Here is a 14,642-nt window from a genome sequence, read left to right on the forward strand (position 1 = left end):
CATTTAGTAATAAATTGCTAACAAATCAAATCAATCAATCAATTTTATTATGTGCATACATAAAAGAAGCGTCGGAGGTTAATGATCTCTATCGAGGACGCTTCCTACATAAAATATATAATTATACTACACCGTAATATTTAAGAGTCATTAAGAAAGAGGTAAAAAAAAAATATATATATATATATATATACATATTTTACGAAATTTTACAATACTTTATAAGTTTACTAAGAAAAATATTATAATCCTGTTCGTGCACTCTCTTTAGGAAGAGCATTCCACCGTTTCACAACTCTAACAAAGAATGAGTGCAAAAAACAATTTACTCTAGCTAATTGCTGTCTTAATTTAAATGAATGGTTTGACCTTTTTTTTCTATAACTATTAAATTCAAAATAATCATTACAGTTCAGGCCATTAAGACCATGAATAGTCTTGTAGCACTCTAGCAAGGATAGATAGGATCTCCTTGATTGAAGACTGGACCACCCAAGCATTGAATTATGAGTCACGATTGTATAGAAGAGCGGGTAGACCTTTTTCAGAAAGTCAGAACATGAAGATTATTTTTGCAGTGATGAAATTGGTGTCATAAAGTAAACAGATTATAGTCGTCAGGTGTAATCGGCCCTCACTGCAGCTCGCCAATGTCTCGTGTGTTTAGAGTTTGCACGTTTTGTATACATTGTCCCCAACAGAAACCATTCAGAACAATCAGTCCTTATTCTACAGCTTGGACATAGTACAAGGTCAAATGTATCGCAGCTTTCTAGGTCAAGGATGCTTCCCAAATCCTTCTTGAAAACACCCACAATTCTGAGAGAATCATTTTCTTCTACAGCGACTTGTTTCACTTCGATATCCGGTCCGTTTATGGAGTTTATGGTAACCGAGTTCGCTCGTCTTAGAGACAGCATTTCGCGACGAGAAAACGGAGAACCCTCGCGCAGACTTCGTCTTCTCTCTTGAAACTCAACATTTGCTGTTAGATCTCGTTCATGTTGGACACTAGCATTGTATGTATTCGCCTCTCTTTGTAACGTGACGAGCAAACAGTAACTTCTTGTGAAGCCCCTCTCTTCCGAAGTGTAAAACTTTGGTGCTAAATGAACTCGAACAACTCTGCCTAAAGGAAGAAGTGTAGGCTGTAGTTCGCTATCTCTTGATGTCGAGTTCTCTTCAGAGTCCGTTTGTTTCTCTTTTGAATATGCCAGCCCCATCTCCACAAATCATGCGAAGTACTTTCGCAATTGGTGTTTGTCAGTTCCGAATGAATGACTCAGCAAGAGTACCTTTCACTGATCAGATAACATTATAATCTTCACCTTAATTGATTCACTTGAAGGATTCTTCGACATCCGGCGTTTCCCTTGCTACATCTTAACCTTCTCTTATTTGATCTGATCACAAGAATCTTTCAAAGAGTTGTCCTCTTAACATAAGCACATTAGAAACAAAGGCACGGGGAATACTTAACTTAAAAGCTATTGAGTCCGCCTGCTATATAACTGATATTGATATTAACACACTTCGCCAGAATCAAGGATACCCCTATTCTCAGGACGGAAAAGGCTAGAAATTATTGAATTGTTTGAGAAGGTTCTTGTTTAAAGGTTACCGACCTACTAAGTTCACAAAAGATGAAGTAAACAAACAAGAGCGACCGAGCGGTCACTTAATTTACTTTTAAAAAATGTTGATTGTGACGCAAGGCGTCAACGAACAATAGTAATTAAAAATAATTGTCGAAGACAAAGAAAAACTGCCAGTAAGGCTACTAGATTTCGTAAATGAATAGGTTTCTAAAGATAATACCTTTTCCTTGGTCGTAAAATTCTAAGAAAGTATAAAAAGGAAAGATAACATTTTCTGAGTGAGGATTCTGTTTCCAAGTTACTTCACCAGCAGCACGCAATGACCATAGGCACATACTGAGGGAGAATATATGAAGTCATTATCGCACATCCAAAATGGCGGCCGCCGAGTTACGTGCTGCGGGACTAATCATCTTTCGTCGGAGAAATTTTAAAGGGCCTTTTGAATATCTCCTACTACAGACATCTTATGGACGACATCACTGGACACCTCCAAAGGGTCACGTCGACCCAGGGGAGTCGGACATGCAGACAGCTCTTCGTGAAACTGAGGAAGAATCCGGGTTAAAGGAAACTAGTTTGGACGTGATGGAAAACATAGAGAAGACTCTGAATTACGAGGTTCGAGGAAAACCCAAGACTGTTATTTACTGGCCTGCTGAAGTGAAAGATTATTATGTTCGAATAAAGCTTTCTGACGAACATCAGGATTTTAAATGGCTGGCCATTGAAAAAGCGTGTGAATTGTTACATGACACAACTGGGGAAGCTCTGCGCGAGGTGGACCAAGAAATACGAAACATGACGGACTTTTACACTGATACCTACTGAAAATGGATAGCTTATTTCCTGAATAATCACGGCTCCTGTCAACCTCGTACGTAAATTCCATAATCTCACTTTCCAACCAATTGGTTCGAAAATGTAGGAAGCTTCATTTGAAGATGCATTGCCAAAGAAATTATTTAGTTAAGGCTGAAATCAGTTTTCTTTTAAAGCACAATAATTTATTACTAAGACTTTTCTGTATACAACTTAATATGGAAATGAGCACTAAAAATGCATTTACTTACTGTGAAACTCTGAAAGCTGTGAACATATATTGTGTTTTAAGCCATTTTGCAGTTGTGTACTTAGTTGTCAAACCTGTGATTTGGAGTGAGGCTGAAGGTGACCTTGTTGTGATAGAGACCAGTATCTAGTTAGCATGATAACAAAGTAATCTACATCTATAAAAAGCAATGTTTGTATCGTAACAAGGTCACCCTTAGCCTCACTCCTGTTCAAAGGCTTGGTAATCAAGCATACCAGTGCCTCTGTGATTTTGAGGTTTGCTCAGGCTTCCTAATCTTTACTATGATTGGCCAGTATGTACACTATTGACCTGTGAAAGTGTTCACAGTTTGCTGAGTTTCAGAGTAACTAAAATTGTAATAAAACATTACAACATCACACTGCTTTCACTTCCACAGTCATTCAGCAAGACAGGTTGACACTTTCTCTTGTAAGTTTTCAATAGAAGCTACCTTCCTCTTAAGAATTTCATTCAGTTGGCTTGTATAGTCTTTAAAATTCTATATTAAAAGGGAAAAGACTTTTTTAAGGCTATAGTTCTCCATTATGTTAAAGTACAATCATTGTTAAGTTCCACTCTAACTCATAAGTTATCAATTTGTATGTAGATGGAAGAGCTACGAATCTTTGTCAGTCGAAAACCTTGACTGGTTATTTATCACCTTAAAATGCACAACGCTCCTCCTCACAAAGAGGTGATTTACACGGGTCTGAAATACGACGTGGTCATCAAGGACAAGCATAAATGCCCATGACCAAAACACACAGCAGCAAGAGATCCATACTACATCAGATTGCCACAGGATTATTGGCTGACAACCAACCAATTACAATGGAACATCATGCTTCACAAGGTGACATGTAACCCAGCCGACCTGATTTGCAACATGTAGTTACATCATGTAAATCTAATGTGACTACAACATGACACAGACAAAGCATTTAAAAAGCTTGCATAACTAGGCTTTCAATTGAGTACAAAAGTGCACAAGACAGGGGCCATTTTATAATTAGAGATAATATACAAAAATAGGCATTGAAAAATAGGCATAAATATTTAGATACCTTTGTTCCACTGTTAATTTGTTTTAAAAGCACCATTTCTTCTTGGCAGAATCCTGTAACCGTAGCAAGTTGTGTGTGATGAGAAGCGACCAACTGTTCTTGATCAAGGCTTAGACGAAATCCATTTTGGTTGACAAATGAGTGAACCACATCCCTTAAAAAAAAAAAAAATGCCACTGAATAAACCTTGACACCAAAACAAAAGTTTGCATCTAGTAAATAACTTATTAAAAAGTAATCAAAGATTGCCAATGCATGTTTGATAAATGCATCGTAAATACCTTTAACTTTTTACTCTCAGAAGTGATTAACATGTAACTTCTCCCTATAATAGCCATACATTATAAAGCAGACAGGTAATGAGAATACTCAAAATTATCAGGGAGAAGTTATTTTAATCTAATGCCAAATTCTTGTTCCCAATTTAAAAGGAAATGATTGGCATGCAGCTAGAGAGAAGAATTCACAATCAGTTCTGGAGAGTGAATGAATTGGTCAGTTTATAAATATACATAAATAATTTATTTAAAGTCAATGTAGGAAGTGGTTGCCCAATCTTCTGAGCCAGTGGCTCATGTTAAAAACACTGAACTCCAGATCGAATTGGAATTTGGAATGTTAGTTTTTGTGGAGGGAGGAAAACCAGAGGACCTGGAGAAAAATTCTCAGAGCAAGGAAGAGAACCATCAACAAACTCAACCCACATGTGATTCCAGGTCTGGGAATCAAACCCAGGCCAAAGTGGTGGAAGGTGAATGCTCTCACCACTGCACCATCCCCGCTCCCCAAATGTGTTAATCAGTAAGCAAGTCCATCACTGCATCATTTAGCCCAAGTCTTTCAGTCAGTGAATGAACCAGCTAGTGAGTCAGTCCATCAGTCAGCCAGTCAGTTGGTCTGTCACACGGCCTAACCAAACAGTATGAGCAAGTCTGTCTCTTGACCAGAAAACAAATATTTTTGTATCTCCTTCAGTTAGTTAATATCAAGTTCTCATAGACCCAGACTGTTACAAAATCTACCAACCATTTTGGTGAAAGTAACAAGCCGTGATGCACTTAATGAACAAATGTGTAAAATAATCATCGCATATAATTTGGGAAATTGCAATCTAGTACATATCAAATTTACTTGAAAGTATTGTTAGTAAATAAATATGAATACCTTGAATCACTTTCACTGATTTCTTGAGGTGGGTAGGGAGCATTTCGTTGAACCTGTTTTTTCTGTGATTCAATTACTTTCTTGCCCTCCTCATTACACACATTTCCTCTACTAAAGAGCTTTGTTGGGCTGACTTTTATTCCACTGCCATAGCGATTGTTTCTGGATGGTGGGGAAGACTCTTTTCCTTGCACGTCGGCATGAAATGATCTGACAGTAGTTTCAACCTTTCCAGAACTCTGTCTACCAAAGGGAGATGGCCAAGCTTCCTCTGATATGTTATCAAATCCCAGTCTTGACTCTCTCAGAACCAGTATGTCTGATGTGCTCTGTTCTTTACTTCTTTCCAAAACAACATCCTCAAGTTTTTCTTCAGATGTTTCTTCCAAGCAGTTAGATCTGATCTGAGTGTCACTGCAAGACTTCCCTTTTGAACTTGAGGCTCTTGACCTCAGATGAGGTCTGATTTTTGCTGATTGATCCTTCATGGTAGCAGTTTCTGGAGAAGTATGTGGCCGTGTCACTAAAGATGGTTCATTCCTCACGAGCCTCCTCTTGACATTCACAGCCACCACACTTCCATTCGGATTTCCTCTGTGGTTCACTTCCACTACTGAATCTTTAATTCTAGGAGATGATGTTGTTGTACATGAAGTCTTTGGTTGTAAAACATCAAGGTTTCTTGGGGTACCTCGAGTTGATGTATCACCTCCCTTTGTAGACTGGAAACAAACAAATACACACTGAATATCTAATTCCAAGAAAATTACTCTAAAGGATTAGATACAACAAATGAAATCATGCTGAGAAGCTAAAAAAAAACTTGAAAAAATTCCTTGAAAGTGATAAAACAGTCAGGAGTATCAAAGGACAGTTTCCATAAGGTAATTTTCACCCTTTGAGCCTTTCAAGGCTGTGGTCTAGCAATGCGTGGTGGCCCCTGGCACCTTACTTTTGCTCGTGGGCAACTCAGGAATTTTGGTTTTTTTCATACAAAGCATATGCTGGGCACCCTGGATTTCACAGTTTCAGAGCACTGGGCTCCATTCAATTTTCCTTAGAGCACAGCCTTGCCCTTAGGGTGACTAGCATCTAATTTGCCATTACAATATCATCCCTAAATCATACATTAAGGTCATGAGAGTAAAGGAAATGATCACAACTAAAGAATCTCATTACTGTTTTAGAAATTCTCTTTGTCAGCATCTTAAGAAATGTATGGAGAACAATATGAAGAAAATGCATTCTGATGTTCAGGTGTAACCTTTAATAATTATTTATCAATTAATGTGGATGTACAAAAGATATCAACTACATTGACTGCTAAAACAAGTGGTTATGATACAGCAGTTGGTAAGTTTAAAATGTAAGATATACCAATTATATCAATGACATTCAGATTTACCTGAGGTTTGACATCCATTCTGGGTAGCCCTTCACTTGTCCCATTAGAAGGCAACAGGCTATTTGTCCCAGGAGTGGCTGTAGAAATAGTCAGCAGCTGAGAGCTGGGAGCCCCTGGTGTGTCCTTTTTTAATTCTTTCACCCTGAACATGCAGATGAAGTAATAAAAAAAATCATATAACTATATTTTTCTTCTACAGATCTAATGAAAGATTGAAAACTTACCGAGTATTATTGCACTGTTTAAACACATGTATACAATCATTCTCCAAGTAACTTATTTACAGTAAATTATATTAAGATCTTTTCAGCAATTTGGAACATTAAATGTACAAATTTATCGACTGAAGGAAATAAACAGCCTTACCTGTCAGCATATCTGAGAGTATTAAGGGTGTTTTCACTACAGGACTTCGTGGGTGAAATATTGGCAATCATACATGTTTGGCAGTTTCCAACAAATGAATCCTTCAACACCTTCATTTCATAAAAAATACAGCATAATTAATAACTATGATACTCACTGCTTGAGATACATTATGGATGTCTAAACTTTTTTTACAAAAGGAATTCCCCAAGAGTTGGTTGGTAGATAATCAACAGTGTGAGTAACCTAGCTGAACTGCTCAGAGTGGTGAGTTTGAATGGGTCCATAAGCTTCCCAACATTACATCTTATCTCTTTGATCCCTTAAGAGTGACCAGCATCTATTAATTTCTCCTTACAATATCACCCCTGAATCACACAGTAAGGTCACGAGAATAACGTAAATGATCAACAACGAGAGAAGCTCTTGTTTTTTAAACATACTCTCCTTGTCAGCACCTTAGGAAATGTATAGAGAACAGTATGGAGAATATGCATACTGATGTTAGGGTGTAAAGATCCTTAGGTAATGTATAGAGAACAGTATGGAGAATATGCATACTGATGTTAGGGTGTAAAGATCCTTAGGTAATGTATAGAGAACAGTATGGAGAATATGCATACTGATGTTAGGGTGTAAAGGGTCAATAAATTTGTAATTTTGACTGTATTTTATTTTTCCTCTATTTCCACAAATTAGAATCTAATGATTAATTACAAGAAAGTTAAGAGGATGGAGAAGGGCATAATATACCAAGCTAATTAGATGCCCTTTATATTGTTCAATTACATTTTTATCCAGGTGACTAGTTCGTTTTCCAGCTCTGGCCACTGACAGGTTTTCCCTCGATCAGCACATTTTGACTTCGGCATTTGAGATAGCTTATCAGCATTCTTTCTCCAGTCTCTAACCAGCTTCTCGTTCACATTATACTTCCTGGCGGCCGCACAGTTGTTCGTTTCTTCAGCAAATTTGATGACTAAAAGCTTGTACTTAGCGGAGTATTTCATTCGTTTAGGCATGTTGAGAATCGTTTGAAGAGATATAACTTATAATTGTTGCGAGTTGCTCGTAGTTCTGAAAATTGTTTATAAAGCCGCTCTATTGAATCTGACAACATTAGACCAGAAAGGTGTGATATCACACCTATTGAAAGCAATTGAATGGACTTGTGATATTTTAGCGTCAATAAGCAACGCGTAAACAATCAATTGAAGTTGATTTTTATACCCGGTGTATAAGTCGAGGTCGAATTTTTAGGGTGTAAATTTGGTCAAAAAAGGTCGACTTATACACGGGTAAATACGGTAGTAAAAAGAAGCAATACAATTGTAAGATACAAAATAATATAGTGTAAAGGGTCAAATCAAATACCCTCTCCATTTATACATACCCGAGTAAGTTTGCTTTGGCGAAATGGGGTGTGTTTAGAGTCCAAGTCAAGAGCTCGAATACACTCCTTCAACTAAACAAAACAGAATATTACAGTAATTTCAAAAATATCTGATTCAGTATTTCTAGGGTTACCTTTAGGTAAACAGTGAACATAAATTCATACAGGAAGTATTGCATTGTTGTAAGATGACAAATCACATAATTCATGTTGTATAGGCACATTAAATTGCAGCTGTGACCATCAACATACAGCTAGAAGGCTCTGGTTAATTTCAGCTCCTTCTACACGAGTTTGTTTGTCTGTGTCAGTCACGTCTGCTGCACGTTCATTTCCAGCCAAATCAATGAATGAAAATCTGTGAATCAAAATTTAAAAAAAAAATATATAAGATGTTAACTTTCAAAAGAACTTTTATCAGTTTTGTAATGTGGTACATTCGTATGCACAAATTTTCCTGGCTTGTAATCTTTTGCATTGAAAACCATGTTTCTGAATCATTTCCAAAAAAGTAAACTTAGAAAAAATAAAAAAATTTTTAAAATTAAAGTTGAGAAACAGTTAATTCTAACCTTTACATTGTAGTCCCTTCCTTTTGAAGACATATTTGAATAAATATGATGCATCACCACTAATAACAAAGTATTAGTTCAGATGACCAAAAAACAACTGATAACAACTACCTTCCAATGTGTTCTTGTGCATCTATGACCTTAACCTCAAGTTGCAGGATTGCATGTGAACGTGATGAGTCAGCATTCACACCCGTAGCACCAGTGCTCCTAACACTTCCACCATATTCTATCACCTATACAAAAGGCAGATCAGATGCAAGCCACAAAATTCAAATCTATGTGGTAAAGATAGAAGAGTGCTAGAGATTCTGCTTCAACTGAAAGGCTAGTTGGTTTAAGGGACTAATTTGCAGGGACTTGTCTCCTTCTATATTGTAATTATGCTGGCCCACATGTAGCAATACCTCCATAAGTTCCTCTACATTGTGAACACGCTGCTGTGTTAATCCAGTGATGCAGACTTGATGGTTACCATCTTCTCTTGCAAATAACCTGTGATAAAAAGATGACCATCTACATTTGGGCCCCAATTCAGAGTTCACACAGACAGTTTATCCAAGTAGGAATGGGGCAGTGATTGGAGTACTTCCTTCCCACTGGACTTGATTCTCAAACATGGTGCCATGTTGAGCTTAGTTGGTTATCAATTCTTTTTCTTCTACATTTTATCCTCTTTTCTTCCTTCCAAAATAAAATATTCCAATTCCAATTCACCCTGGAATCAATTTGAAAAATTACCAACCACATGGTTACACCACTGCTAATTTCTCCTTAATATTCGTTATAATTATTCAATAATATTCACTTCTTGCAGGCAGAGATTCAGCTGGTGATTCCATTGAAGTACGTCACTGCATGCCTTTAATTGTTTAATTAGCACTGAGTACTTACTATTATAATCACGTCTAGTACAAATTGTATGAAATTTGTTTTTGAATCCTTAGCTAAAATTAGATTTACCTTGATCTCTCATTCAAAAGATCAAACAGCTGGCCACAGTAAATCTCATAGAAGCTGATCCACAGACCCATTCCACTGCCATAAGTTCCATTATGCAAGATGGAAAAGATTTCACTGGCTGCCAGCACATAGATTCCTTGTATCTCATTATTGCCGAGCATTGTGTATGTCTTTCCACTTCCAGTACAGCCATAAGCAAAGCACGTGGCCTTACCCCTACAAAACAATAATTATTTGAAAAAAATTAACCCTTTACACCCTAACATCAGTGTCCATATTCTCTATTCTCTTCTCTATACATTTCCTTCAGCACTGACAAGGAGAATTTGTTTAACAATCAGAGGTTCTTAGGTTGGCACTCATTTCCTTTATTCTAATGATCTTATAGAAATCAGATTCAGCAGGATTACTGTAAGGTGAAATAAGCTGCTGATCTCACCCAGGGTTTAAGGTGGCTGTACAGAGTTTTCACGCACACTTTCGCTGGTGCAATTCAGCACATGTACAAGGATTGCAAAAAACAAACATGCCATCAACAGAGCGGTCATTTCATTTACTCAACACGTACCCGCACTATCTGTGCTATTTTTCTCTATGGTTGGCACAGTGTACAGAGGGCTTTAATCTTTTATTACAAAGAAATGTTAGAAAAGTTAATGGTGCAAAGAACCCAGCAATTCTCAGCTTTTTCATTGTTACCAAAAGAAACCAGTTAAATGCAGCACACGGGTAGTAAATCAAAAAATTGCGATTGAATGGAAAATTACTTTCTCGGAAATATGCCTATTTCTTGAGAACCACTCATTAGAATTTCACGAAATTTGGCACAAAAATACTTTAGGAAATAAGTAACTGGAGTATTGAAAAAATTGATTTTAAACAAAGGAAATTGTAGAAAATCAAGTGAACTTTCAATAAAGGATAATCAAAGATCTCTGTTAAATTGTCAGCAAAATGGTGTTAACTTGTGAGCATTGTTACAAGCTCATTGCATGCAAATTATAAAGAAAATCTAATGACTAGATTTTCTACAAAGAAGCAAAACCGATTTAATTGCCTATTTATATCTATTCATGTTGCCATGGCAATGGCACATATGTCAGTTTAACTATCTGATTTGCATGTTCAGTGGTGCGCATAGCAGAGAATTAGAATTCATAAAATAATGTAATTGCAAATTCGCCTCGACTACGCGAGGCAGGAAAAATAGGTCACATGACTTATATTTCAAAAGGAACAATTTATGATGTAACAACATTCGAAGCTGGTTATCAACGGTTGTAAATGTAAGCATCAAGATAAAGCATCGAGACAGCAAATCAAGGGATCCAACTACTCCGAAACACAAATTGTAAGTTACGAAACCATTTGTCGCTTCAACTAAGAAGATTGTAAATAATAATTTATCTCGAAATTATTTAATTTTCAGTTGACTACGGGGTAACCACGAATGTAACGAGCCGTGTTCACTCTTAGAGTCTGACAACTTTGATATCTGGTGGGCTTATCTTCAAAATAAGTAGCACCTTCAACCATAAGAGCTAATCACTATCGAAAAAACAAAGTTTGTGTTGTTAACTTGCTTGCTACCAGTTTTGGCAACTGAGAGATCAAGGGTTTTAGAGAAAATGGCGAAAGAAACAAAAGGTATCAAAAACTGTGTTAAGCCACCTTAAAGAGTCAAGGTTGATCCATACATTTGGCCTAATGGTCCATTTGACCCTATAACTCCCAGAAGTGATTAACATGTAACTTCTTCCTATAATGTATCCATAGGTAGAAATTGTTATCTTGATCTTACACCAAATTCTTAATACCATTTTATAAGGATTTGCATAGTAGCAGGAGGGGAGAATTAGCAATCAGATCAGATTACCTGTTGAAAACTGTCTTGATAAGTGGTTTTGCAGTTCTCTCATAGATGTCTTTGTTACTGCAACCTTCATCAAAGGCTTCATCAAACACAAACTGATACTAAAAATACAACAAAAGTCATTGAACACTGACTTCTGAACCCAGAAATTTTTACACTTGGCATACAATTTATGAAGAGAATGAAATAAATTATTACTGTCAGAAATTAGAGAAAAACCTTTTGAATATATTTTGTCAAGTCCACAGCAACTTTAGGAGCACTCAGTTCAACTGTATTGCTTGAAATAACTGTAACAACATCGTCTTCACCACCTTCTAATTCATCCTGGCTCAGAGGTCGCTTGCGAACACAGACTTGAATCCTAGATAAGCTAGGTTCTGGTGTTGAATGGTGCCGTTTGTTTGGAGACTGTTTAGGATTATAGCTAGGAACACCATAATTGTAAAATCCTTGAGTGTTCACAGCATGATCTGCTAATCTAAGATAGGAAGGAACAATTAATAAAGGGAAACTCAATTTGAACCTTTTAAACTCAAACCATACTCTAATCACACTCTTCTTGAGACATTTCCTTTGGCACTGACAGGGAGAATGTGTTTAAGAATCAAAGCCTATTAGGTTGGCGATCGTTTCCGTTATTCTCATGATGTTAATGAATGATTTAGCAATGTTGCTGTAAGGAGAAGTTTCATGCTGGTCACTCTTTGAGTTTAAATGGTCAAATTACCATTAACAGTAGACTGAAAAAAATTTAATCACTATAATTATAAATGCGGAGGCAGCATGGCCTAGTGGTCAGCGCGTCAGACTTGCAATCTGCCGATCCCGGGTTCGAGTCCGGCTCTGACCACAACCTGGATTTGTTTCACGGGATCCCAGTTCAAATCCTTGGTCATGCTTGTAAACAGCTAACTGGTTTGCCTCCAGCCAGTTGGGATTCTTAATAATGTTATGTTCAATTTGAATTATTTGTTTCAGTTGTTTGCTTGGCGCTACTAGCACTAGTGTGCTATAAACACTGCCGCGGGTATATAAAGGTATTTATTTATTTATTATCAGTATTTTGTCTAAGGAGAGACAAGTTCAAATCTGATGATGAATGCTGAAATATTACTCAACAATACCTGGAAAGAGAAGACAGCTTTGCTGTTCCTGAGGTCTTGGGCTGTGCTTTTGATTTTATTTTGACAGCTACAGGACTGTTCTCTGCGACTTCCCTTGGTCTTTTTGCACCTACTTTTTTATCTATGATAATAATTTACAAGTCAAAGTACTCTTTTGACTGGTAAAAGTTATCAATTATATTTGGGAGTTTTTCTTAATAATAATAATAGTAATGACATATTTAACCAGGGTAAACCTGTCAGCAGAAGCTGTTATCAAAAGGTGCCCTGGGAAACAAAAAAATAGCATTCCGCAAATAATAATAAAAGCCCTAAAAACTATTACAATATACATATTAAAAACTATAGGAAAGTATATACATACAAGAGGTATCAAAAGTAAAGTTAAAAGTTAATTGGTATCAGCACAGCTGCTATTAAATGTGAGATACATTCACCTGACCCCAGTTGTTCAGAGGGCGGATAATGCTATCTAATGAATTTCTGTCCGGTAGATGGCATATTTTACCCCAACTGGCAGTAATGAGGTGATCTGATTGGCCGATTTACCATTGTTGAAAGGAGTACAGACAATGCTGCTCACATCAAAGTGTCATGCAACATGTCACACATTGAAAGAATCGTTTTATTTGAAATCAATATTGTACTCTTACCTACAACGTTTGTCACCACAGTAGACAAAATTGATTACAGACTCATTCAACTGCACCTCGTAAGTCCACACTATTTTGACCATTCTGATGATAAATATTGTTGTCGATAAGAGTACAGACCATGCTAAACCACTGGCAATTTGTTATATTTTACTGACACTTATCTGTAGGATAGCATTATCAACCTCTCAGACAACTGGGACCTGGTGGTTACAGTGCTGGACCCCATAAACTGTCAAGGGGACCTGAGTAACAAAGAGTCTTGCAACTGTAAGGAAATATCTTTGTCATGAGTTAATTGTACCTGGCTCCATGATCTGGCCTCGCGAAGTGGGGTACTTGAGTCAATTTTTACTGGGTGTGTGCCACTAGCCTCCCGAAACCCCCAACCCCTTATAGTCTATTCTGGGGCCAATTTCAGACCCAATCTTAGCCACTTTTGGTAAATGTAATTTTGGTAAGACTAACTTAGTCACTTTCTGTCTACGCATCTACCTTAAAAAGCCTTTTAAGTAAGCCATCCTGAAATAAAAAAAAAAAAAAAAGAAGAAGAAAAAAAAAAAACACTCTTCTTATCACCCTACATTCTTAAAATCCTGAAACGTGTGACCACATTCTTAATAAATAAATAATAAATAAATAATTTAGCAATGGACATCCACTGGGTGGCTCTTATTGTCCACTGTAACTCTATTAAAAATGCAACCCACTGTAGTCAATCCAGTCGTGAAAATGGAATTCTATTCAGTGGCAACTCCCTGTTTGCCCATTAATATTGCTGAGAAGTACCCTCTCCCCACAGTCTCTCAAAAACATGCTTTGGAGACCTTGATGTTCTACATCCCCTATTATTTTAAATTACCTTTTTCTTTCACTGTGGCTCCATCTCTTCTCCCTCTACCGGGTAGTTGTCTTTCACTTAGTTGTGGCTGTTTATCTGGTTGCAACGTCTTTATCGATTGTATCAAGTAAAACAGATTCTGCCGGTCCGCCATGGACGAGATACCCAAAGATGGATAATCTTGCATTGTAAGGGAGAGCATCCCATCAACATCAACAATGCCACGCTGTAAAAATTTTCCATGATATTTCTCCAAAGAGACTTGTTGAAGACACTCATAGAGGCTCAAATAATTTGTCATAGTCCTCGCAAATTTGATTTTCTAACTGACTAGGTTTACACGTTCTGACCTTCCAGGTCGATTTTTTCACCATTACTAATCAAATTTACAATTCTCTCCAACATTAGCCAACGGCATGGTTAGCAAATTAAAGAATTATTAGGAATATCAACAACTAAATTAAATCTTCGTCTCCAATAATGATCTGTTTCCAGGTAAACACACTTTTGGCGCGCACCTGTATAAGCGGCCATATTGTTTTCTTCGT

The 14,642-nt window shown here is 37.0% G+C and overlaps 3 protein-coding genes across 4 annotated transcripts; 1 reads left to right on the forward strand and 2 right to left on the reverse strand.

Annotated features, from left to right (window-relative positions):
- Positions 1 to 32: 32 nt before the first annotated feature.
- Positions 33 to 1,773, reverse strand: LOC111321735 (uncharacterized). The gene has a single exon (XM_022924701.2). The coding sequence runs from the start codon at positions 1,221 to 1,223 to the stop codon at positions 618 to 620; it is 606 nt and encodes a 201-aa protein (XP_022780436.1). The 5' UTR covers positions 1,224 to 1,773; the 3' UTR covers positions 33 to 617.
- Positions 1,774 to 1,805: 32 nt separating this feature from the next.
- Positions 1,806 to 3,204, forward strand: LOC111321736 (bis(5'-nucleosyl)-tetraphosphatase [asymmetrical]-like). Its single transcript, XM_022924702.2, has one exon. The coding sequence runs from the start codon at positions 1,974 to 1,976 to the stop codon at positions 2,427 to 2,429; it is 456 nt and encodes a 151-aa protein (XP_022780437.1). The 5' UTR covers positions 1,806 to 1,973; the 3' UTR covers positions 2,430 to 3,204.
- Positions 2,584 to 14,642, reverse strand: LOC111321731 (kinesin-like protein KIN-13). 2 transcript variants are annotated; one of them, XM_022924696.2, is made up of 14 exons: positions 14,116 to 14,642; positions 12,601 to 12,721; positions 11,693 to 11,954; positions 11,477 to 11,574; positions 9,601 to 9,816; positions 9,045 to 9,132; positions 8,749 to 8,873; positions 8,318 to 8,423; positions 8,066 to 8,137; positions 6,673 to 6,782; positions 6,307 to 6,448; positions 4,902 to 5,623; positions 3,738 to 3,891; positions 2,584 to 3,172 (listed from the first exon to the last, which is right to left on the reverse strand). In XM_022924696.2, the coding sequence occupies exons 1-14, from the start codon at positions 14,393 to 14,395 to the stop codon at positions 3,071 to 3,073; spliced, it is 2,598 nt and encodes an 865-aa protein (XP_022780431.2). In that variant the 5' UTR covers positions 14,396 to 14,642; the 3' UTR covers positions 2,584 to 3,070. The 2 variants fall into 2 exon arrangements, with proteins under 2 accessions (XP_022780431.2, XP_022780430.2); XM_022924695.2 differs by having other exon boundaries at positions 2,584 to 3,891.

The sequence above is a fragment of the Stylophora pistillata genome, chromosome 4 (genome assembly GCF_964205215.1).
Source record: "Stylophora pistillata chromosome 4, jaStyPist1.2, whole genome shotgun sequence".
Classification (NCBI taxonomy): Eukaryota; Metazoa; Cnidaria; class Anthozoa; order Scleractinia; family Pocilloporidae; genus Stylophora; species Stylophora pistillata.

Excerpts from the sequence above, each read along its gene's own strand:
- LOC111321735 (XM_022924701.2), bottom strand. The coding sequence starts at position 1,223 with ATGGGGCTGGCATATTCAAAAGAGAAACAAACGGACTCTGAAGAGAAC.
- LOC111321736 (XM_022924702.2), top strand. The coding sequence starts at position 1,974 with ATGGCGGCCGCCGAGTTACGTGCTGCGGGACTAATCATCTTTCGTCGG.
- LOC111321731 (XM_022924695.2), bottom strand. The coding sequence starts at position 14,395 with ATGACAAATTATTTGAGCCTCTATGAGTGTCTTCAACAAGTCTCTTTG. Across the intron at positions 12,722-14,115 it reads AGCCACAGTGAAAGAAAAAG|ATAAAAAAGTAGGTGCAAAA; the intron begins GTAATTTAAAAT and ends TTATTATCATAG. Across the intron at positions 6,449-6,672 it reads ACTCTCAGATATGCTGACAG|GGTGAAAGAATTAAAAAAGG; the intron begins GTAAGGCTGTTT and ends CTGCATGTTCAG.